Raw genomic sequence first — 24,226 nt, 5'->3', positions numbered from 1 at the left:
ATCAGGGCAACGTGGGGGTACGCACACTACGTCTTAGGAACTACCAAGTTCTTGTTCGCAGCTGTCCACAGGGAGGTGTGTGTGTGTGCACGCGCGCGTGTGCACGCAGAGATGCTCCCCATGGATTGTTCCATAAAGTCCAGATCTTGGAGAATGGTGGGCACTCGCCGAGGCTCTGGGAGCTACAGTGATGTTCTCCAAAGCAGCTCCCAGACTCCCCTGCTTGTACCGCGTGAGGACAACAGCCCCTCCAGAGCCAGCCGCCCCCGTGGTCACGGCCGCCACTGTGGAAAGATGGAGAGTAGCTTCCTCTTCCCGTGTGTGGTTCGCTCCCAGTGGGGAGTGGGGGCGGGTGCCAGGTTCCAGCACCTTGTGTCACCTGCTCAGTGCATGGCCTCGCCCACCTTTCTAGTCCTCACCCCCCCACTGCGGGGGTCTTCTGAAGACATGGCTTGCCACAGACGCCCTTAGCGCCTCCCCAAGAGCGGTGGCCATAGGGTCTCCACTTCCACTCCCAGCCTCTGCCGGAAAAACATGGTGCCAGATACACCGACAGCTTATCTACAAGCTCAGTGTGGTATTTCTTAACATTTCCCTTAAGACTTTGGAATATCTTCTTTTTCTTTGGGCAGATAGTCGGGTTGGAGGGCTCAATAGAACTGTATCCTGGGCTTTTAGAGACACTAGGAAGGGATCCAGGGCAGTGGTTCAGAGCATGGGTTCAAATCCCAGCTCTGCCCCTTACTGCTGGGGTGATTGCGGGCAAGTTACTTAACCTCTCTGTGCTCCAGGCTCCTCATTTACACGTGGAGGGACAATAATGCACCAAACAGGCAGTAAGCCCCCCTCTGCCCACCACCCAGATAGCAGCCTTCTCATTCTCACTGGAGAGAAGAGGCATTTGCACCTGGTCCCCGAGCATGAAGGAATCCGTTTTCCTGGCTTTCTGCTTCCTTACAATAAGCCCAGATGGGAGAGGGTCGTGTGCATTTTTTAAGACTGAGGGTTGTGTGCATTTTAAGACATTACAGAAAATGTGCTTTTGCAGATTAGGGATTTCAGAGAGAAAAGACTGGACGGCTTCCTTAGAACCTTCAGACCTCTCGTTCACTCGTGCACACTCAAGGCCCCTTTCCGCCACTACTGGGAGGCCCACCTGGGTTGAAGCAAGCAGCTTTATGGACCCCTTCTTCGCGGTCCCTAAACGCGCCGTGCACGCAGCCTTAGCAGCGGACTCTTGGCAAATGGGAAGAGCAGCCCCGGTTTCACCCGGCCACCAGGGAGGCCGACGGAGCAAACGGAATGTGCGAGGCTTCTGAATGTCATGCCCGTGGGCCGTGTTGGCAGGCCCAGGCAGCGCCCCCCGACAAAGCCGTCACAGATGACTTGGGTCGCTGGATGCTTGCTTTCTCATCACTGCCTTCCGGGGGCCTTGTGTTCTCTCGCCAGCAAAGACTGGGACATTCAGCCCCCAAACACGCCAGGAGCTCCTTCTTTTTTGTTTTTGTTTTCAAGCAGCCGTACAGCTTGGATAAGGGACATGTGTCCCGAGGGGGTGTCACCCCAAAGCGCCCAGCACGTTCGAAGATGGGGAGATTAGCTCTCTCCTGCTCCGTCATGGATGCCCTGTGGTGCCTCTCGGGATCCAGACCTTTCTGTTGGGGACACGCCTGCTCCGTGTGCCGGGACTCCAGCACGCTTCGAACCCTGAAATCTGCCGCAGCAGCGAAGGTGAAGCCAGGATGCCCCTCCCCTCTGGGGGGTGTCTCATTCCCAGGCCGCTGTGGGGAGATCCCACGCCGCTGAGTCCTCGCCACGACCCTCCACCGTCACGGTCTCCGTCACGGTGGGAACCCTCAGCCCACTCCATCTGCCAGTCCTCTCCCCCTCTCTCCCCTGCCCCGCCCCTCCCCCTGCTGTCTCAAGGGCAGGAACAGTCCCAGGAGACCAGGAGGGACCCAGCCCACCTGTACCTCTTGGTGACTCCGTGACGGTCAAGGCCAAGGACCAAGGAGACGGGGGACAGGGCTGACCTCAGGGAACCACAAGCAAATGAGACTCCTGCTCTCATGGAGCTTGCAGGAGCCCGAGGAAACCAGCAGCAGACAAATAAGCAGTCACTTCGGCTAGTGCTGGCTGACATGGGCCAGAGCGGAACTGAGGGCCGGGGCTATCGCATATGGGACGGCCCAGGAAGGCCTCTCCAGGGAGGTGAGACATGGGGGTAGAAGTCTGCAAAGGTCAGGGAGAAAAGTGTCCTAAGCCTGAGGAATCACAAGTGCAAAGGCCCTGAGAACACCAGAGTTTCTCCTGCCCCCCGCCCCCGTCAGGCCCGCTAGCCTTCTAACCAGTCCCTGGTCTGGGCTCCCTGTCTTCCAGCCTCTTCTCCACCCCGTGGGCGAGAGCTATTTTAAAAATGGAACTGCTCTGCTCACAGTCACCCTGGGGTTCCCAGTCCTTGGGTGCTCACGCCCCAAATCTTGTTCTTGGGCTGCAAGGCTCTGCTGATCCGCTCCCTTCTCCATTGCTCAACTTTCAGCGTAGCTCAGTTATCACTCACTCTCAGAAGCCTTCCCCGGTCAGTGTCTCCTCTGAGCTGCTCTCATCCACTTTCTAGGTTTCTAGCACCTAAATGGGGGATGGGGGACAGGGGCAGGGGGCGTGGGCCTCTAGCTTGCTGGAGGTGACACTGATCTTCAACGAGGTGAAGCCCTGGGCTGAGCCCCTTACAGAGCCGGTTGCTGAGCATCCCGATCTGTCATTCTTTCGGCCACCTTCGAGGAACCGTGATGGCCCCCAACAGCGGTCCGGTGGGGTTCCAGGTGGCCCTCTTGACGACTGTCTCCTTGGACCTCGAAACCTCTTGATGGAAATACCCACTTTCATCCCCGGTCCCTGCCTTGGAGATCACGTCTCCACCTCCCACAGCCTCATCTCCCCTCCCTCCCCCAGGGCGAGAGGGCACATGGGCTCGGGTCCGTGGACCACCCCCTTTGTGCGGCCCCCACACTGCCTGTCTCTTCTGACCCAACCAACACCTCCCCTCCATCACCACTGTCTCCTCACCACCTTGCAGGCTCCTTGGTCACCGTAGAGCCATGGGTGGGCCCCCGCCCACCACCTCTTCCCCACCTCCGTCCTCCCACTTCTGCCCCCCACTCCCCAGCGCCCAGCCCAGCTCCACCGACTCACCACAACTCAGCCCTTTGCCGAACCGCTGGTTCTCACCACACGTGAAGCAGAATGGGTGGGGGTCGATGCCCAGACACACGGATGCTGCCCCCTCCTCCCGCACGGGACCCTGAGTTCGCGGGGGGGCCAGGCCGCGCCCCGCGAAGATCTCCATAGGAACAGCACTGATAAGTAGGGATGGTAGCTCCCCATGTAGAGTCAGTATTTGCGGGACACCCTGTCCCTCCGACAGCTTCCAAACTGGATGGCAGTGTCTGCCGTGCACACGTGCATAGGCCCCCCACTGGGGTGCCGAGCCCACGGGGGCCACTCAGGAGCCGTGGTGGACAGGTCCCTGGCCCCGCAGGCTCGCGCCTTCCTCCCCAGCTAGGCGGCAAGGAGAGGACCCATCGGCCTTCAGTCCCTGGGCTGCGCGTGGCCTTGAACGCTGCACCAAGCCGGGCTTGGGAAGGCCACGTGGCTTACAAGATAAATTCCCCAGGAAGACCCAAGGCTGGGCTGTGGGCTTCTCAGTCATAAGAAATTGTCATTCATCGTTCTTGTAAGTGTCCTAACTACGATTTATTCATGCGTGTGTCTGGTTTTCTGTCTCCCCCGCTAGAATGGAAGCCCCATGAAAGCAGGGCCCCGAGCTCCTCTGTGCAGTTGCTGACAGTGCGCAGGAAATGTCTCGGGCTCAGGTGGGCTCTTGTGTTCCACGGGGTCGGTTTGCCAACTTAGGAGAGACTGCAGGGGACCGGGCTCTTCTTAGAGCCTCGACAAGAGAGTCCCGTGGGGAGGAGGAACCCGCCTGTCCCTCTGGACCTCCAGAGCTGGGTCCTGGGACTGGTCAGCCCAGGGTCCTTTGGAGAAGAGACACAGCTGCCCGGACCCCAGCCTGGCTCCTGGCTGCCCCCCGACAGCCCTGGGCGCCAAGGACAGGTGCGTCCCCACGCCGGGCGTGGTGGGAGTGCACCGGGCGAGGACTGGGGTGGGACCACCCTCAAGCCCACTCTTCGAGAAGCTGGTGCTTTCCTTGCGTGTCTCCATCTCCCAAGACAGCAGGAGCGCAGGTTGCATTCCTGCCAGCAGAAGTCACCGGGCCTCTCCAGCCTCCGCTGTCCCGTCAACACAACAGGGGCGCTGAGCAGAGTGACCTTCCAAGCTCTGGCCGGAGCGTGGGGTACCAGGGAGTAGCAGCGTGGCCTTCAGGAACGTGGTGTCAGAGGCTGTCCAGGCTCCGGGCCCTGGACGGGAGGACGGCTTTCCAGGTCACGGCCATCACTTCCCTTTGGACCAGCAGCTTGAGCGACCCGCCTAGGTCTGGAACCAGTTCAGCCCTTGTGACAACACTCCCGCTACGGGAGCCTGGACAGATCTAGTTTCCGAACGTCGCTCCCTCTCCCCACCAGCTGGCCTGGCTTCTGGGCAGCTTTCCCTCTGATGCAGTGGTCCTCACTCTTGGCCGCACGTCGGAGCTATCTGGAACCCTCGCGCATTACGGATGCCCAGGCCGCGCCCCAGCCAGGCGGATTTGACTGGTCTGGGGTACAGCGGGGACGCTGGCCTTTATAAAAGCCCCTCAGGTGATTCCCATGTGCTGCCGGACTTCTGGCCCCCAGCCCGCACCCCACCTCCGAACAGTGGCCACAGTGATGCTTCTGGAACACAGCCCAGGCCTCTCCCGGCTCCGCCACCAAAGACCATCTTGCTTTGGCGTTCAGACTCCTTGACCCTACCTCCCCACCTGGGCTGAACTGTGTCCCCTACCCCCGATGGAAATGTTGAAGCCCCTTGCCCTCAGCCCCCCAGAATATGACGTATAGGGAGGTGGACCCTTTATGAGGTCATCGAGTTAGGGTGAGGCTGTCAGGGTGGGCCCCATGCCAATCTGACTGTTGTCCTTGACAAGGAGAGGAGATTTGGACACAGTCATCAGGGGACGACAGTGCACCGAGGAAAGGCCACGTGAGGAGACGATGGCCATCTGCCCGCAAAGGAGAGAGGCCTCAGAAGAAACCAGCCCCGTGGGCACCTTGATCTTGGACTTGCCGTGTCCGGAGCTATGAGACTCCATTTCTCTCCGCTCAGCCCCCCAGTCCCCCAAACTTGATTACAGCAGCTCTGGCTGACAAATAAGTCACTTTCCCAGCAAGGCAGGAGGCACGGTGGCCCAGAGCGCCAGCCCCTGGGTAGGACTCCCTCTGCCATTGATTCACCGAGGCTTTGGCAAGTTACCTAACTTCTCTGTGCCTCAGTTGCTCTTCTGTTCAATGGGAGACTAACGGCAGTACAGAGCACGGGGGATCGTGGGTGAGGACTCAGGGAGTTCCTGAACTTACGGTGCTTGGAAGCGCGTGGCTCATGGGAGCGTCCAGCGTGACTTCCCTTCCTCCCGGTCACCCCAGTCTGCTGCTCCCTCCCCATCCCCCTGGGCCCCAGGCATCCTACTCTTTCCCCTCTTCTCTGCCCACTCCCTCTGCTTGGCCGCCTCACTCCTTCTTCCCACCCTGACTGCCTGATGGAGCCCGAGTCAAATTCCTCCTCCTCTGGAATGTACTCCCCGGTCCCTCTCGTCCAGACGACGGCCTCGCGTTCCAATAAAGGTGTGTCTGTGCTTCTAACGCCCCCATTTGCCTTGTGTATCCAAAGGATTTGTTTGTGGCCACTGCTAAGGATCCCTGAGCTCCTGCGGGGTGGTGGCTCATGGCTCAGTCGGTGCAGGGGTGGAGCGGGGGACTCTCGACCTTGGGGCTGGGAGTTCGAGCCCCCCATGGGGGGGGTGGAGATGAATTAAAAGTAAAATCTTCTTAAAAAAAAAAAAAGAACAAAAAAAGAAAGCAGGAGCTCAGGAAGGAGGGACAACAAAGGTCTGGTGACAGAACCAGGGCCAGGAATGAGCTAAGGAGCCCATACCATAGGGCACCTGACCCCACGCCAGGGATACCCGCGTCGGCTGTAAAGCTATGAGTGTGATGCCTTTCGTGACAAAGTTACCAATATTCATATATACGGCAAATTAAGAGAGAACTGAACCCCGAGAGTAATTTGATTTCTGCAAAGTTTCTGTTGTCACAAAACTGCCCGACAGCCCATGGGGACCGGAGCCCCCTTCTTGGGAGAACGCTTTATCTGGAAGCCACGTTGCTATTTTTGAAGCTCCAGGGTTGTACTGAGTGTGGCTGAGTGGAAACCTTCAGAGCGAGCTGGTGGGTCCCCAAAACAGGCCACACAGGGCGGCCTAGGCTTCGGTGCCATCAGGGTGCACGCCCTGCCTCCCCCACAGGTCTCCATGCCCCCCACCAGCTTCTCTAGATTCCCAAGAAAATCCAGGCTCAGGGACTTCAACTCCGAGATCTCGATGGCTTACAGGGGTGCCTCTACGAGGAAGCTGTGCTTCGGCAAAAACCAGCATGTGGATGGGATGCCCGAGCCCCTAGTAGACCGATGCTCCTCCAGGACAAGGACCCCCTCGCCTCACTCATCTCCAGGTCCCAGCCCCATGCACAGCTGCACGGCAGGAACGGACAAGTTCACGGCTGAGAGAATGGGGTTGGGGTGGGGGGCGGGCGGTCAGATGTCAGCTGCCGGTGGAGGACGGAGAGCTCTGACCAAAGAGACTTCCTTTATGGCACAGCCGCCGTGGCCCTTCCTATATGACGAGCCACCCACATGTGCCGTTCTAGCCCAGAGGTTGAAAGCAGCACAGTTAGATTGATTTTCCCAGAAAAAAATGCCGTGTAGGGGCGCCTGGGTGGCTCAGTGGGTTAAGCCTCTGCCTTCGGCTCAGGTCATGATCTCAGGGTCCTGGGATCGAGCCCTGCATCGGGCTCTCTGCTCGGCAGGGAGCCTGCTTCCTCCTCTCTCTCCGCCTGCCTCTCTGCCTATTTGTGATCTGTCTGTCCAATAAATAAATCTTAAAAAAAATGCAGTGTAGCCTTGGGGGAGAGGGGGTGTGGGCTCACCTGGCAGGAGACCCCAGGCCTGTGAGGCTCCCAAGTCCTAATTCAGGCCAAGCCTGCAGAAGCCTTCGGGAGAGATGGGAGCTCCAGCTCCAACGTGTGTTCTGGGGGGCAGGGCCATTTAGCCAGAGGAATGGGGACGGGATGTCCCCAGAGACATCGGAATCGTCTTTCCTTTAAAGATGAAAAAGCATTGCCTGAGTTTCCATATTGCCGAGTGGCACCCGGATTTCTGACCCGGCCCCTCTGGCATTATGATCGCTGTGATGTGACGTTCTTCCCGCCTCCTCCCCTTCCCACTCCCCGCCTTTTTACCTTCCGCTCCACAGTGTGTCTGCGTTTACCCGGCATGCTGGTCCAACACCCCCAACATAGCGGCCCCACCCGCCCTGATGCGCCCCCCCCCCAGGAGCCTGCCTTTCTGGGGATCAGGAGCGAGGAGCGTCTACTTCTCCGAGTCCTACAGACGCCACCATCCTCCCAGCCGACAGGCCCGGTGTCTGTTGCCTGTTAGTTTAATTTTTGTGTCGAGTCTCCATCCGGGCTATGAGTTTCCATGAGGACAGGGACATTATCTCGCTCATTTCTGTGTCTCTTGGACTTCATAGGAACTTACTAAATATTTGTTGACCATCTTATAGTATATCTTGGCCCGTTCATAACAGGACCAAGTCCTGTTTCTTTGCTTTGCTTGGCGGCCAGCTTGCTGTGGGGGCTGGTTTGGTTTTGTAAAATTACGGACCTTGTTGGGAAAGGAAGTAGAATGGTTGGGGGTTGCGGAGAGGGGTGATTCTCGGGTTTTGCCCTAAGTACTTCTGTATCCTTTGAACTGTTTACACGAAGCCTGTGTTTATGTATTACTTTTGTAATAAAGCAATTTATTAGACTATGCTGTTCCTAGGAACATTTTCCAATTGAGGGGACAAGACGACCCTTTTGGGTAACATTTTCCCATATTCTCTCCAGTGCCCCAGACTCCAGTCCTTCCTAAGGGGTATCATGGCTCTCTCCATTTTGTAATTGTATCTAACTACACAAAATTACAAGGGACAGCACAGAGATTAGGAATTTTATGTGAGCTGTACTTGGGGATAATTTTTAAGTGCCTGGAGTCACTTGCAATATTATTTCAGCTGTGAGTAGATTATAGTTAGTTGTAAGACTCCCTTCATCACACCGAGATGTCCATGAAAAGTTATTTGCTATACTTCATCCTCTCATTTTTCACCGGGAAAGGGAGCCAGTGAACCATGTTTATCCTGGTTCCCAAAGGAGAGAAGGACCACGTCCCTCCACCCTTAAAGAAAACTCTTTTATTTGAAATGTCTTTTCCATTTGCCCTACTCTGAATAATGGAGTTTTTAAACTCGTTTGTTTTTCTAAATATCAAATTTTCAAAGAAAGGATATTTTTGAGTTCCAAGTGCCTGCTTCAGGTCTGTGACGGTTCTCCTGGTCTGGCAGCCACCAGGAAGAATTTTTAAAAACAGCATCCTATGGGTCGGTTCAGTAGCTAAAAAGACGATTCAAAGCCAACATTGTTGGCTTACAGTGCTGAGATGAATCTCCCCGCAAAATCTTGGCTTTTCCTTGCATGCCGGGGCCTGGAGAGGCCACCTGAGCCCTCCTCTTGTCCCCAGGCAGGCTGCTAGGTGGGTGGCGTGGGGTGGAATTCGTTGGGACCAGCAGCCAAGAGTCACACAGCATCTCCAGGCTCCATCGGCTCTGATGCGGGTCTGCTGGTGGTGACCAGAAGGCGAGAGCTACCCGGAGTAGGAAGCCACACAGCCTCCTCCCGCCCCCCACCCTCCCACGTGCAACATACCTCCAATGCACCCCATACCAGCGCCAGCACCTGGGATTCTTGGACTGATGGCCTCAACCCCCCTAGACCTTTTGCTGTTGCTTTGGCTCTGAGCTTCAAAACCATACCGTGTAGAACTTGGAAGACTCAGAAGAACTCTTGAAACCCAGAGCAAGCAGTTTCCGGTTACGTTTCTTCCTGGATCCTTGTTTTGGATTCCTCCGTCCTTCTAAATGCACTGCTGGTCCCTTGGACCATCCTTGCTCCAAGCGTTGTCCTGGTCCGGTTGTCAGTTTCCGGTAATGTCAGGGTTTTTTGGTGTGTGGGGGGTGGGGTCGGGGGTGTCAGTTTTTCACATCGGGGCAGGCAATTCTCCGTCCTGTATAATGCAGGACACCTGCCAGCCCCACCCACTGCCAGCCATCACCTCGGGTCCTTATGACCCCCAAGAATGCATTCTCAGCCTTGGGGTTGAACGCATTAGGAGCCTCAACTTGGTGGGGATCAGTACCACCTGCGGCCTGTAGGGGACATCAGTACCACTCTCAGCCCCCGCGTGTGACGAGTAGTACTGGCCCCAGCTGAGGACCCCAAGGTTCTTAGCTGTGTGCTCTGGCCGGCCGGCCTTTCTCCTCTTTCATGGTGAGTCCTCAAGTCCTATGTGCTGGCGCCAGCCTCGTGATGGAACCTCAGTAAATATTTGTCGAACGAATGAATGAGATCCCCGAACAAGCTTCGAGAGGGCCTGTGAACCTTGTAGAACTGGGTGCGAAATGTGTGTCTGTTGCATGTGTCATACACGTGGGTTTTCTGGGGTCAGAGTTTATAGCATCCTTGATATATTCCGAGGGAAACCGTGACCTCAGGGGATGTTCCGAAGACTGGTCCTACCGGGGTCCGCCGCCAGCCTGTTTGCATCCTTGCAAACTCCTTGCACAGTGTTTGTGGGATGAGCCTTAGAACTGCAGCTCTAAACAGTATTCCAGTATCCCTGCAGAAAACAATGTCCGGAAAATTCTAGGGGAGACTCTGCTCCGGGAGCATTCATCCAAGTCCCTGTCAGTCTGCCCGGCGACAAGAGATGGCCTCACCCCTGGCTCTTTGACTCACTAACTGGAAGGTTGGGTGAGAACAGGGAAGGCATGAGATGTTTCTTCCCGAACTGAAGGGTGCTTCCCGGGTGGCTTTCCTCCTGAAAGCCAAAGAAATTGGAGGCATCACGCTACCTCCCAGAAGCTAAAGGTCACACGGTGGCCGGGCAGAGGCTGGCTGAAGGGACCAGTGTGAGCAATTGGGACTTCCTTCCTTCCCGAGAGTTCACTGTTCTAATAAAGCACAGCCCCATACCCTAAGCCACAAAAAACAGCTGGGCCAGGCTGGGGGCTGAGCAGAGGGTCCGGGTTCCAGATTCATTTGCAGACCTGCTCAGTGGTTTATGCTCACTCGTGGCCCCGTGGAATGACAGCTTGGCTACGCTGCCGTGGCTTTTGGCGAGGTCTTGGATGGATGGGTGGGGGGCGGCGGGTAGGGATGGCTCATCCCTGCTGCTTTCCCAGCATCCATCTGCCTGCCTGTCCTGGAATCATCCTGTGCCAGGAGGAGAAGCTGCAGCATTCTAGAAAGTGCCTTTGGCCGGGGAGGGGACAAGACTGAGCAGTGGAAGCACCCAGACTTGGCGTTAATCTCCGGCACAGCCCAACATGCGCTAAGAAGTCAGTGATATCATTCTTCCCAGAGGGATCGTTCTCTTTGCAGAAGCTTCCAGCGTATCGACTCGGTCATGAGCCCGAAGAACTGCTGAGGGGGAAGATGGAAACTCAGAAATCGCCGACAGCCCAGAGCAAGCTCCTCGTTCTAGTTTGCCTAAAAAAGTCACCTGGAGAGCTTGTTGCATCAGATTCCTGGGCCCCAAACTCGATTCCTGGGCCCCAAACTCCAGGCCGTCTATTCCGCAGGGGCCTGGTAATTTGATTTCTTACAAGTTCCCTGGCGCTGCTGATACTGCTGGTCTGGGGACCCTGAGAAGCACCCGCGGGGGCCGCGTTTTCACATCGTGCTCCACCGCGCCCCCTTGTGGGGAGATGGTATGAGAACAGCAAGTGAATGGGACACCAATATCCAGGACACCTCTCTGTCGGTCCAGTCGACGGATCTGTTGGTTTTTTATTTATTTACCTATTTTTTGTGATTAAATGAAGAACCCCTCATAAAAAGGAGAGGCGCACCCACTGGCCTGGAACAGGGAGGGCCATGCCTGTATGAGGACATGTGTCATGAGGCAGCTTCTGCTTGATAACCTGAGAACATTCCATGCAAATAAACCCCGAAATGACCGGCTAGGTGAGCAGAGGCAAGGGCAGGCACCACTTCCTGTGTGCCACCTGTCAGGTCACCAGAGCCCCTGCCCTGGGGCACCTGGGGCCACAGATGTGCCCGGCGCCTGCCGCCGGAGGGGTTTCCCGGTCTGTCTGCAGGCTGGATGCTCAGCCCCTAGAGGTGCAAGGCGGCAGCCTGGCTCAGAGCTTCCGGGTTGCGGTCTGAATGCGCTCCGCACCTCTCTGCCCTGTCCCCACGCCCACCAGGGGCCTCAGCACAGCCCCTTCATCCTCCAAAATCCAACCTCAGGATAACCTGATGCCCTCCTGCGGCTTGGACCCAACAGTAGCGATCTGGGGCAGAGCCCAGTTTCTGGTCCCAAAGCGTCAGCTTCGACTCTTGGCCACCACCCGGCTGAGAGATCTTGGGTGAGTCCACCTGTCCAAACCTCCGTGTCCCTGTGTGTAAAACGGTGATGATTCCAGTATCCATGTGCTTCTTGAGCACAGCTGTCCACGTCCAGCGCCTTGGACCATGCCTGGCATGGTGTGAGCCCTCAGGACATACCGGCCAATGGCTGCTCGGTCTCCTCCGGACCTTATTTTCGCGGTTTGGAGGAAGCACGAGCGTGCCGCATATACGAGTTTGCTGGGACTGCTGTCACAGGGGACCACAAACGGGGTGGCTTACAACACCAGAGATTTCTTCTCTCACAGTTTTGGAGATAAGTGCAGAATCAAGGTGTTGGCAGAGCCGTGTTCCTCTGGAGGACTTAGGGGCAATCCCCCCGCCCCATGCGTTTCTCATCGCTTCTGGTGGCTGCTGGTAACCTTGGCATTCCCTGGCTTGTAGCTGCTTCACCCCAGTCCCTGCCTGTGTCACCACATAGCCTTCTGTCTGTCTCTGTATGTCTTCTTCTTCATTTTTTTTTTTAAGATTTTATTTCTTTACTTTATTTTAGAGAGAAAGAGAGCAAGCAGGGGGAGAGGGAGAGGCAATCTTATGCAGATTCTGCACTGAGCGCGGAGCCCCACGCAGGGCTCAATCTCACCACGCTGAGATCATGACCTGAGCTGAAACCAACAGCCAGACGCTTAACCGACTGAGCCACCCAGGCGCCCCTGGGTATCTTCTTACAAGGACACCAGTCCTATTGGATTATTAGGTCCACCCTAATTGAGTATGGCTTCATTTTAATTTGATTGTATCTGCAGAAACCCTATTCCCAATAAGGTCAAGTTCACAGGTACCGAGGAGTAGAACTCGCATGTGTACTTTTAGGGGACACAGTTCAACCCCTCACACTGCCCAGCTAGACTGAGACCACAGGGGCCGGCAGGCATGAAGGCCTGGAGCTTTTCTCTGAGAAGCTGGATGCGCCTCCCCAGACTTGGACTGAAATGTCCCCCATGGTTGTGTTTTCCAGGGTGTTCAGACCTGCACCTCTTGGATATGTTGACCCCAACCGAGAGAAAGAGACAAGGATACATCCATGAACTCATTGTCACAGAGGAGAACTATGTCAATGACCTGCAGCTGGTCACAGAGGTAATGGCAGCCGTGGGTGCCGGGGGTGCCGAGGGGCACTGGCACAGAGGGTGGAGAGGAGGGGGGGCCTCTGTGAAGGAGGACGGCCTCCCGATTCTCAACATGAGACGTTTTCTGATGTGTGGGAAACGTCTGAATGGTAAATCACATAGGAGATTCATACCCAAGAGAAAATGGTTAGACTCTCAGCCATGGTCCTCTGAGTCATCCCTGTGGAGGGGCACAGGTGGCTGGTGCCCAGGGCTGGCTGAGTCCGCAAGGAGGTGTATGGGAGGAGACACATGGGCAGGGACTGGGAGTCTAGACTCTACTCAGAGAAGTGGTGTAGTCCCATAGTCTCCCGGCCCTCAGGGTTGGCATCTGAAGATGGCTGCCAGTCCGGCCAGTCCGGCCAGTGTCACAAGGTGGTCCTAGTGGCCCACGTTACCCCTGAGGATGAAGATGCTTCCTTGCAGGTCCCCCAGCCCCTCCCAGTCCCGGATGACGCCTCGTTTTGTCTCTCCTCCCAGGTAGCTGTCGAAAGGCCTGGGCCACTCAGTCTGGAAGGCTGGGGAGATGTAGAGTTGGGAATCCCTGATTTTCAAGAAGCCTTTTGTCCACAGTCATGGGAAGTGGCCATGTTGGCAAACGGGGGGTTGCCGAGCTGGATGTCACGGTCGCTCTTGACAGCTGGAAAAGTGCTGTGATAGTTTTGAAACTCCTGCCCTCCCCGCTCCCCAGCACCTAACAGCTGTGCAGCCGTCTCCTTGGACAGATTTATGCCCAGGAAAGTCACTGCTCAGCTGCCCCGTGTTGAACGAGTATAGAAGGCAGGTCTGGGAGGCCGCCGTTCACACCTCGGAAGTGCTGGTGCCCACTCCGCAAAGGCGACCGTCCCTCAAGACACTTGAGCGTCCTAAATACACGATGTCGGATGTCTGGGGTGCGAATGTCGTCCTTCAATGCGGCACACCCGTGCAGTGGTCTGGTACATGCCAGGTTCAAGGTCGGCTGAAGGATGCATGAAGAATAGGGCTCCCAGGGAGCAGCCCCGGCCACGTTTATGCCAGCCACAGGCTGTCCCATCTCTAAAGAACCTTCAGGAGCTCACCCTGCCTCCGGTGGTAGATAATGACCTCTCGGGAGGCGGGGGCTCCCCACGGGGCGGGGTGGGGGGTGCTGGGCGGAGAGCTGTGATTTACCCTGAGTCGAGTCGCCCAACCCCACAGAGCTTGGAGCCCGGGCAGGCTCCTCTCTTCCCCGCAGCCGGTCCCTATACCAGCCCAGCCAGGCTCCCGCTGGAGGCCCCGCGGCCCGGTGGCTGCTGCCGAAGCTGCTGAAAGGGCGGCCGCCCGCTGGCCCCTCCAGGCTCGGGGCGGAGCCGGGCGCCTGGTGTGCGAGGTCTACGCTAACCGTTTGCTCTCTGACCCGCTTCGTTTTCTGCACCTGCAGATCTTTCAGAAACCCCTGATGGAGTCTGAGCTGCTGACAGAGAAGGAGGGTGCTATGGTTTTTGTTAACTGGAAGGAGCTGATTATGTGTAATATCAAACTACTGAAGTAAGCCTCCCCCTAACCCCGGCCTTGCTTTGCACCCCACCCCCGCCCCCTCCCGGCTCTCACACACTAGCACCTCCGTGTGGCTTCGTTCGCGTGGCCCCGTGCATGCTGCCCCGTGTTTCCTGCCTCTTCTGCTCATTTCTGCTCACAAACATCGTGGTTCCTTGTGGCCCCGATGCTTTCTGGGGACCCCCCCCCGTCTGTCATTGCAGAGAGTCAATCACCACGTTCCTGCTTTCGCTGCGGGTCTCGAGTCTCCAGAGCGCATGGGGGTCCCCCTCCGGGTCCTGGCTCCCTCCCTCCTGAGGGTCTGGGCCAGCTCCCCACTGGCCCGCCCACAGACCGTGGGTCCCCGTGGGTCCCCCGGGGCATGTGTTGTTCTCTTGGGACGTTCTCAGCTCCTGTGGATGGAAAGCGGTTGGAGCATTTGCTGCCCACGGTCAGCGTTTCCTCAGGGGCACGCCCCCAGGAGCCGGCCTGGAGCCCTTGGTGTTTTATTCCCATTTCTGTTTCCAGAGGCGGCTGCAGGGCCGGGAGGCGGGAGACCTGGGTTCAGAGCCCAGATCCCTGCCCTGCCTCTTTGAGCCTCCGTGTCCCCAGCTGTCAAGTGAGGGGATGGGATTATGTCATCACAAAGGCCCCTTCCAGTTCTAAAAAGAATCCCCCAGATCTGGGCCCGGCAGCCACCCATGCTTTGGAACACAACTCGCTAAGATCGCTGGACTAGGTCCGTGGTGGTCCGGCGGGGAGGACGGGCCCCCCCTCTGCCAAGAGTGCTGGGGAGCCCCAGGGAGCTGGCGTCCCTCCCTGAGCTCTACCTTCCTGTAGCTAGGAAGGGTGGATTTCCTAAGTGTGAGCCCTGGTTCTTAGAGAGTCATTTCAGGTCTCCACTCTCCTGAGTGTGTGTTCGGGCACGGTTGGGGGATGGAGAGGTAGAGGCAAGGTAAAAACAGGACATCTGCTTTCTCTGTGTTCTGGAAAGCAAATACTCAGAGATGATGACCGGGGGTGCTTTGAGAAAGTATTTCCATCCTCCTCCTCGAGCACCGTGCTGTGGAAACTCCTGAACATAGCTGTGGGGCAGACGTTTGGGCTCACGCCTTGTGCTTTGCTCTGCTGGCTGTGTCTTTGGGCGAGAGACTTACGTTCTCTGGGCCTCGGTGTCCTCATCTGTAAAATGGGGATGATAAATGTACCTCCTACATAGGGTGACTATTGGGGCATCTTTAGATGACACGCGCTTGGCCATTGTAAGTGCTGGCTTCAGCCCCCTGGCCTTGGAGAAGTGCTGTCCCATCACCTGGGGCAAGGGGTTAAGGCCCCAACCTATGCATGCTGAACCTGAAGGGTTCTAGCACCTTCTAACTTGTTCCTTGGGCAGATGAACTCTCAGACCCCTGTTTCAGGACCCGTAAAGTTGCAGTCATGGTGTTAGCCTTCCGGAGCACGCAGTGTCATTCTGAGGAACGAGGAGGCCAGCCGTGGTCCTGGCGTGCTGTTGGTCACGTCAACCCTACCGGGACAGCCCGCCTTCCAGCATGGTGTCCCTATGCTCCGGCCCCGTCCTCTGATGACCTGATCAGTTCGTTTGGGTGAACCGTCTAATGTCTGGATATTCTTTTTTTTTTTTTTTTAATATTTTATTTATTTATTTGACAGACAGAGATCACAAGTAGGCAGAGAGGCAGGCAGAGAGAGAGGGGGAAGCAGGCTCCCCGCTGAGCAGAGAGCCCGATGAGGGGCTCGATCCCAGGACCCTGGGATCGTGACCTGAGCCGAAGGCAGAGGCTTTAACCCACTGAGCCACCCAGGCGCCCCTAATGTCTGGATATTCTAGATAAATATTTGACAGGAGCCTCCTGGGGACCTGCTTTCTTTTTTTTTTTTTCCTCCTTGTCTATATGTTGTTATGAAAATTTTTGAACATACAGAAAAATGAAAAGGGTTATAGGGTGAGGACCCATATTGTAGACTGGTCAGGGGACATTTTGCTACGTCCCTTTGTTGCATAAACTTAACTTCCTCATAGGGATCACCCCAACGACAGGGAGATTTTAGGGCGCCTTGCATGGTGGAAGAGGAAGCTGTGTTGGAGAAAGAGGATTTAAGGCAGGACTCCCTGGGAAGTCACTAGTGAGCGGCCGCCTATCTGTCACTCCTGATCCAAGGGCCAGTGACTCCTTGTACTTGGGGTGGGAGTGGGCAGAATATGGGACTTGGGAAACAGAAAAAGAAGACATACATAAAATGAAGGGGAGCTCACGGGGCATAGGGACTTCCTGCTATGGTTGGGGCTCAGAACGGATGCTTCGCTTGTACTGGTGAGTGGGCAGCTGTGACACTTGCTTTTGAGAAGCGGAGTAGGACAGAAAGACCTAGAACCTTTCCACACTAAGAGTGGGTGCGGGACCCTCGGCGTAGATGTCAGGAGAGATAGTAGAAGGGACGCAGACGAGATGTAGGCCGTGCAAATCCAAGTGCTGGAACTGTTTTTCGTGTTTAATCAACATCCTGTCCTGCCTCCTTGCTTGGAGGATAATGAAGGAACTTCTCAAGAAAAAAAAAAAAATGAAGTCTTTCTTAAACATAAAGGATTCGACCTTCTTTTTAACTTAATTAAGATAGATATAATTTTATTTTGAGCAGAAAACGAAAATAAAGAGTAACAAACCTATCTCAGGGGTAGAGACAGGGTGGGGAGACAGGAAGGAACTTTGGGCCGGGGGTGGGAGGGGGGAGGGGTGGGAAGGAAAGGCGGGGCAGATGCCGGGAGTGGTGGCAGAGAGAGGAGCCGAGGGCCGTGGGACAGAGGGAAGTCGAGATGGCAGGAGTGGGTTCTGGAGGAAGGACGGGGCCTGTGGAAAGCAGCTCGAGCATAGAGGCCGGTCTCGGCCTTGGCCTGTTGTCCCAGGCTCAGTGCTTATAGACCCTGAGCTACCGGGTCACACCACCTGGGTTTGAGAACGGCCTCTGTCAGTTTCAGCTGTGTGAGTTTGGGCAGGTGACTCAGTTTCCACGTGCCTCCGATGTGCCGACAGCCAGGAGGGAGAATAAGCAATGTATGCGAGAAAAAGTTTGGACACTATAGGTTGTATTAATACCTGCCAGGTCTTACCGGGTGGGCTTCAGGGCGTTGGGAGCCCTCATTCATCCTGCAGACAACTGAGCACTCTTTGCAATGTTCATTAGCTGATTGATTACCATGGCAGTCCAAGGCCTTGACCTAGTAAACCTTCAGATGAGATTATGAACCAGCTCACCAAAGGCCAGAGCTGCCGTAACTCAGTCATGTGACCCCTGAGCCCGGTGACACCCTCCTTTCAAACCCATTTAGACCTAGTCCTCATAAATCCTGTCTGTTCAGAACATCCCAGAAGGGGACCCACCACAGAACCTGACAGGTGCCTGGTCCATAGTTGGGGCCTGACTGCAGTCCTGTCCCCTGGCTGGACAAGTTGAGTGTGTTCTGGATGAGTTCTTCCAGAAGCCAGGTACTGGTTTAGCCTCTTCAAGACAATGGCCATCTGTGTGTGCTCTTCCTTCTTTTCCTTGTGTCCTCCATGATTTTTGAAAAGTGGGTGTGGAGGGGGTGGTAATTTTATTCCCTTAGAGAAAGATTGTTTTGTTCCTCCTCATACTAAAATGATAGAAAGATGGAATTTCTTCTTGTTTCCATCCATAGCAAGTTTATAACAGGGTTATGCAGGGCTCTGGTCCCCCAGAATTGGGGGTGACATCACCCTTGAGCAAATTTCTACATGTTGGGAGATATTCCATGCCAACCTCCCCATTGAGTGGTGACCATTTGGCCATCCTGAGGGCATCCTGCTGCCAACCCTCACACCAAGCAGCCGGTGCTGACCAGCGCCTCTCCCTACAAGGGCATCTGCTTGAGGTGGAATTACTAATTGTTCAGACCACATAACTTACTGTCCCTCAAATTTCTCCCCTTGACTTGTTTGCGCAGCCCAGGGATTTTTCCTTTAGCCAAAAATGTAGGAGAAAGAAGGTAAAGTGGTCTGAAGTTTCCAAAGCCTAATGCTAATATTGCAGAACTTCCTTGGAATTCTTATACAGCCATACCCTTGCCTCAGGGCTTCTCCAACATGGCCATGAAAGCAGCAAAAGGAATTTATAGCAACAACCTCCCAACCTTATGTTAAAATTGTATATCATACCATTCTGCTCCACTCACCCATCCACCCACCCACCCATCCACCCATCCACCCACCCATCCATCCATCCATCCATCCACCCACCCATCCATCCACCCACCCACCCATCCACCCATCCATCCACCCACCCATCCATCCACCCACCCACCCACCCATCCATCCACCCACCCACCCACCCATCCACCCACCCATCCATCCTTCCACCCATCCACCCATCCATCCATCCATCCATCCACCCATCCATCCATCCATCCACCCACCCATCCACTCACCCATCCACCCATCCATCCATTCATCTATCCACCCACCCATCCATCCATCCATCCACCCATCCACACACCCATCCATCCATCTATCCACCCAACCATCCATCTATCCACCCATCTATCGATCCATTAATCCACCCATCCATCCATCTGTCCGTCCGTCTATCTATCCATCCACCCACCCATCCATCCATCTATCCACCCATCCATCCATCCAGCTAGCCAGCCAGCCACCCACCCATACATCCACCCATCCATCCAACCATCTATCCAACCATCTATCCATCTATCCATCTATCCATCCGTCCATCCACCCACCCATCCACCCATCCACCCAACCATATATCCATCCACCCACCCATCCAACCATCCATCCACCCATCCACCCACCCATCCACCCACCCATCCACCCATCCACCCAACCATCTACCCATCCACCCACCCATCCAACCATCCATCCACCCACCCACCCACCCACCCATCCATCCATCCATCCACCCATCCACCCATCCACCCATCCACCCATCCATCCATCCATCCACCCATCCATCCATCCATCCACCCACCCATCCACTCACCCATCCACCCATCCACCCGCCCATCCATCCATCCACCCATCCATCCATCCATCCATCCACCCATCCATCCATCCATCCACCCACCCATCTACCCACCCATCTGTCCATCCATCCACCCACCCATCCATCCATCTATCCATCCATCCATCCATCCATCCATCCATCCATCTGTCCATCCACCCACCCGTCTGTCCATCCACCCATCCATCCATCCACCCATCCATCCATCCATCCATCTAGCCAGCCAGCCAGCCACCCGCCCATACATCCACCCATCCATCCAACCATCTATCCAACCATCTATCCATCTATCCATCCGTCCATCCACCCACCCATCCACCCATCCACTCAACCATATATCCATCCACCCATCCATCCAACCATCTATCCATCCACCTATCCATCCATCCACTCATCCATCCATCCATCCATCCATCCACCCATCCATCTACCATCCCTGGGGGAGGCCTCCTGTGTTGTGGTCTCGCCGGCAGACCACATTGCTCTCCTTGCAGTGTAGAAGCTCAGTGATGTGCCCTGCTAAAGGCCAATGTCAGGAGTTTATATACGGGAGTGGGAGGGTGGAATGCACAGTCTTGGCTCTCATGGCCCTCCACACTCAGACTGCACCTGCATCCCAGAACGAACACTTCCCAGTACCTTCAGTGTCTTCTCAGCTTCCAGGAGATGAACTGTTTGGGTTTATTGATCCATTATCATATAAATAGGCTTCTCTCTTTAGAACTCCATAATCCAGTCAAGTTCAAATTAACCACAGTAAGGAAGCAGCGAATGGCATAGATAGTGCAGACAACCATTTATACCTGGCTTTGGTGAACATAATGGGATTACTTTTCTGTGGCAGTTGACTTATCATCTTAATTATGTTCTGTTTAGTCTGAAAATGAGCCTCCATATCCACTGGTAATGGTAGCTTCCCTTGGGTGGCATTGGCCTGCAACAGACTCAGTCCTGGGTTGTACTACTAGCCTGGGACTTACACCAAAGATAATCCATAAAGCGAGACATCGATACAGGGATCCTGAGTTGCAAAAGAAATGGTTCCCTTTTTCTCCATAAGAAAGAAAGAATTATTTTTCATTTTCATTCAACAAACATGTCTTTGAGAAGTTTTTATTCCCAAGAACCTGCAAACAGCCATCATGCTAAAGGAAAATGCCCCCGGTGATACCTCTCTGGAGCACCAGATGTATTTCTTTTCTGTTCCTTGTCTCCCCCAGTAGATCCTTTAGCGGCCCTGGGTTTGTGTCCCTCACACACATTCTGTTTCTGTACAACCTAGAAGTGTGCCCCGTCACTGCCAGCTAGTGTGAAGGCAGAGGGCTCACCTCCCGTGTCCCCTGTGCAGAGCGCTGAGGGTCCGCAAGAAGATGTCAGGGGAGAAGATGCCCGTGAAGATGATTGGTGACATCCTGACCGCCCAGCTGCCGCACATGCAGCCTTACATCCGGTTCTGCAGCTGTCAGCTCAACGGGGCTGCCCTGATCCAGCAGAAGACGGATGAGGCCCCGGACTTCAAGGAGTTTGTCAAAGTAAGGAGTCCGGGCTCAGCCAAGCCCCTGCCGCCCCTCAGGGGCTGACATAGGGCAGCTGGATGTGTGAGGAGCGAATCCAAGCCTGCAAGCCTATTCCTGCTAAAAACAGCCAACAGGACCGAGGTCTTGGCCGAGCACTAGGGGCCCGCCACGAGCTGGCAGGTGGGGCTTTGACCAAAGGGCAGGGCTTGGAGAGGAGGGGCCAGCCTGCACCCGGACACTCGGATCTGTGGTCCGGGTGTTAGTGGGGTTATTTGGACGCAGGTTTAAACTTCCTGTCTCATCTGTCAGGCCCAGTGGGTCTGGTGGATCTCGGGTGCCCCCATTCCATTTGGTCTGAGCGCCCCCATTCTCTGCTGCCCAGGGAATGGCCAGGAATCCCAAGGGACCCTTTGTTCCTGTCCCGTTTGGTTCTTGCTGTTGGCCTCAAGCTCTAGGAAGTGTATGGCATGAGTGTGGGACGCCAAGACCTCTGCCTAAGGGGATCACAGCGGTCTCAAGAGCCATGTGTCCCTCAAGGGACATCTGGGGAGGTGAGCGCCATGCTGCTGGAGGCCCCAGGCCCTCGGACTTGGCCTTGGCCAGGGCGAGTCCATTCGGGCTCCACTGGTCCACTCAAACAGCCTCTGCGTCTCCCAGAGAAAAAGACACAGGAACAGAATCAAATAATTTCTGCTCACCATCAGCTACATTTTGGTGACTAGACCAACACCAACGGCTGGCTTCCGTTTGTACCTCGTGCATCTGGGAGCAGGCCATTCCCTCCTCCCCAATAATCATGTGTTAGAATCATCATTGCCAGATCTCGCCTTGACCACAGCATCCCACAGGTTTGTTCTTTCCTTTTCCCCTGGTGTTTCTCAACACTAAATGCTTCGATTTGCTAGCCAATGAATGGGGGCATTCTAAAGTCATTTGAAGGGGAGAAATATTGGTAAAAAGTAGGCCCAGGGTGGTCTAGAGACTGGAGAGCGGATGCTGGGCTACCTGGGGTTTCAGCCAAGGCCAGTCCTCCCTGAGGCACAAGGCAGGATGAATTCATCCCTGGATGCACTTGAACTTGAGGGAAATGCTGACACCAACCAGAGCAGGGGGCTTGTTTCCTCTCCCTCATCACCTCTCCTCGACTCATCCCTGTGGGGTGGGGTGGGGGGCGTTTGACATGCCTTTGCCAGGTATGAGGTGTCCCTGGAATGATGCTGTCCACGGCTGGAGCAAGTTCGGGCACTGACACGTCCCGGGACCTGGGGCCTCGATCATGGCAGCTGCCCGTTTCTAAGGCGTTAAACCTGGACGGTGCCTTTGAGAGCTGGGTCACCACATAATCCCTGTGACTTACGGATGGGATCATCTTTGGGGACAGAAGGACTCTTGCCTCCAGTCAAGTTGACAAAAGGGACAGGTGGTCTAGCATGGGGACAACCCGTAAGACTTGAGGTTGTAGTCCTTTCCCCCACTCCTGTCCCATCCCCCCCGTCCCCGCCTGCCTGGGGCTCCCACCGGCAGGTGCGGGCTCCGTCTGAACGGGATGACGAGATTCAGCCCTTCCGGCCTCGCTGGGACATAAGGGGAGTTTTTATTCTAACTCTACAGCCTCATGTCTCTTCTTACGCTTGTGATTATTAAGAAGGTCTGGCAGATATCCAGAAGAAATATTCTCTGCAGAGCCAGAAGCTCATCTCTGGAAGGGAGGGCGTGGGTCTCCAATCTCCATCATCCTGGACCGGGAAAAGAGCTCAGGCCCTTCCAACGCCAGGCTCCTCCGTTCTCGTCCACAGGAATGAGACAATGCGATGGGCCGGGAGTGGATGTCCCTGACTGGATTTGGCAGATTCCTCAAACCCATTTAAACAACTCTCTCATTTCAGAGGCTGGCAATGGACCCTCGATGTAAAGGGATGCCACTCTCCAGTTTTATACTGAAGCCTATGCAACGGGTAACAAGATACCCACTGATCATTAAAAATGTAAGTATCCCTCCTGGCTTTTCAAGCAGAGGAATGTTCTCTCAGTATTTCAGGGATCCGGGGTCACGGGCAAGATTCCCCCGCCCCCACCGCCCCAGCCAAAGCTCCTGATATTTGTTGTGTAGAATCCTACACCGAGGGGATGATGGAAGCATCTGCTTGGTAACTCAGGAAGAAAAGCTATTTTTTTTTGTGAAAAGAGCTAATAATATACAGTCTTCAGCTGTGTGACCAAGCCGCTCTTACCTCCTAAGCTGGAAAATGGAAGCTCGGGTCTTTGGCTCTTTTCTTATTTGAGGTATAATGCCTTCATGCCTCACTTTCCTCAGCAAGAAGGAGAAAGAAATGTCATGCCTACCACCCATCTTCAGAAAGCCATTGTGGAGCCAATACCAAAAGATTAAAAAAAAAAATGGGGTTTCCGTGTTTCTATCTGTAATATGAGTTGAGCAGACCCAAACATCGTCTGAGCCTAGGAATATATAACCACAAGGGTGCTAGCTCCTGGAGAGAGGTTTTACTTATTTATTTATTTTTTATTTTTTAAATATTTATTTATTTATTTATTTGACACAGAGAGAGAGAGAGCACAAGCAGGCAGAGTAGCCGGCAGAGAGAGAGAGGGAGAAACAGGCTCCCTGCTGAGCCCCAATGTGGGGCTCAATCTCAGGACCCTGGGGTCATGACCTCAGCCGAAGACAGTCACCCAACCTACTGAGCCACCCAGGTGCCCCAGTGGAGAGAGGTTTTAGCTCTAGTTTCCTTTAGTGGACACTTTAGAAACCCAGGTCTGGGCACTGGTGTGCTCATTGCTGCTGGGGTGTTACTGCCTTTTGGGTCTCTCAGTGACAGAGTCAGGAAATATGTGTATGTATATTAAATTCATATACACATACTTACATCTGTGTAAGTGTACACACCCACATTTATATTTCTAGATCAATCCATGCAGATAATAATGCATATTAAAACCCATGCATTCACACTGATCCTCCTGTTCTAATCTCGTACTACGGAGTTGATTCTAGACTCCCCCTTTCTTTACTTACAACTCCTTTCCTGAGAAACCTGCCTCTCATTATCCTGAGTACTTTACTGATTTGCTCAGACCCTTGATAGTAACCCGTCTCCCGCCACATAAGCCATCTCCTCTGTTCAACCCCAGCTTGGCACCACAAAGTACACTGTGGCCACCTTGGCTGGATTAAATAATTCACTTTGAATCAGGCTTTCAACCTACCACTTCCTCTCTTCCAACCTGACAGTTTCTATTTAATTGGCTCAATACTTTTCTTCTTTTTCCCCCCTCTCACTATTGGCTAGATCCATGAAGCGACTGGCTATTT

The 24,226-nt window shown here is 54.8% G+C and overlaps 1 protein-coding gene across 1 annotated transcript in view; it reads left to right on the top strand.

Annotated features, from left to right (window-relative positions):
- ITSN1 (intersectin 1) overlaps window positions 1-24,226 on the top strand; it is a 209,666-nt gene that overhangs the window by 173,433 nt on the left and 12,007 nt on the right. Inside the window, exons 30-33 of the mRNA XM_080799703.1 lie at window positions 12,679-12,800; window positions 14,232-14,338; window positions 20,727-20,910; window positions 22,782-22,880. Of these exons, the coding sequence (XP_080655829.1) occupies window positions 12,679-12,800; window positions 14,232-14,338; window positions 20,727-20,910; window positions 22,782-22,880 (512 nt within the window). The remainder of the gene's footprint in view (window positions 1-12,678; window positions 12,801-14,231; window positions 14,339-20,726; window positions 20,911-22,781; window positions 22,881-24,226) is intronic.

The sequence above is a fragment of the Martes martes genome (genome assembly GCF_963455335.1).
Source record: "Martes martes genome assembly, chromosome: 1".
Lineage (NCBI taxonomy): Eukaryota > Metazoa > Chordata > Mammalia > Carnivora > Mustelidae > Martes > Martes martes.
The sequence above is the reverse complement of the archived record's forward strand: the minus strand, read 5'-3'. Positions and strand labels throughout refer to the sequence as shown.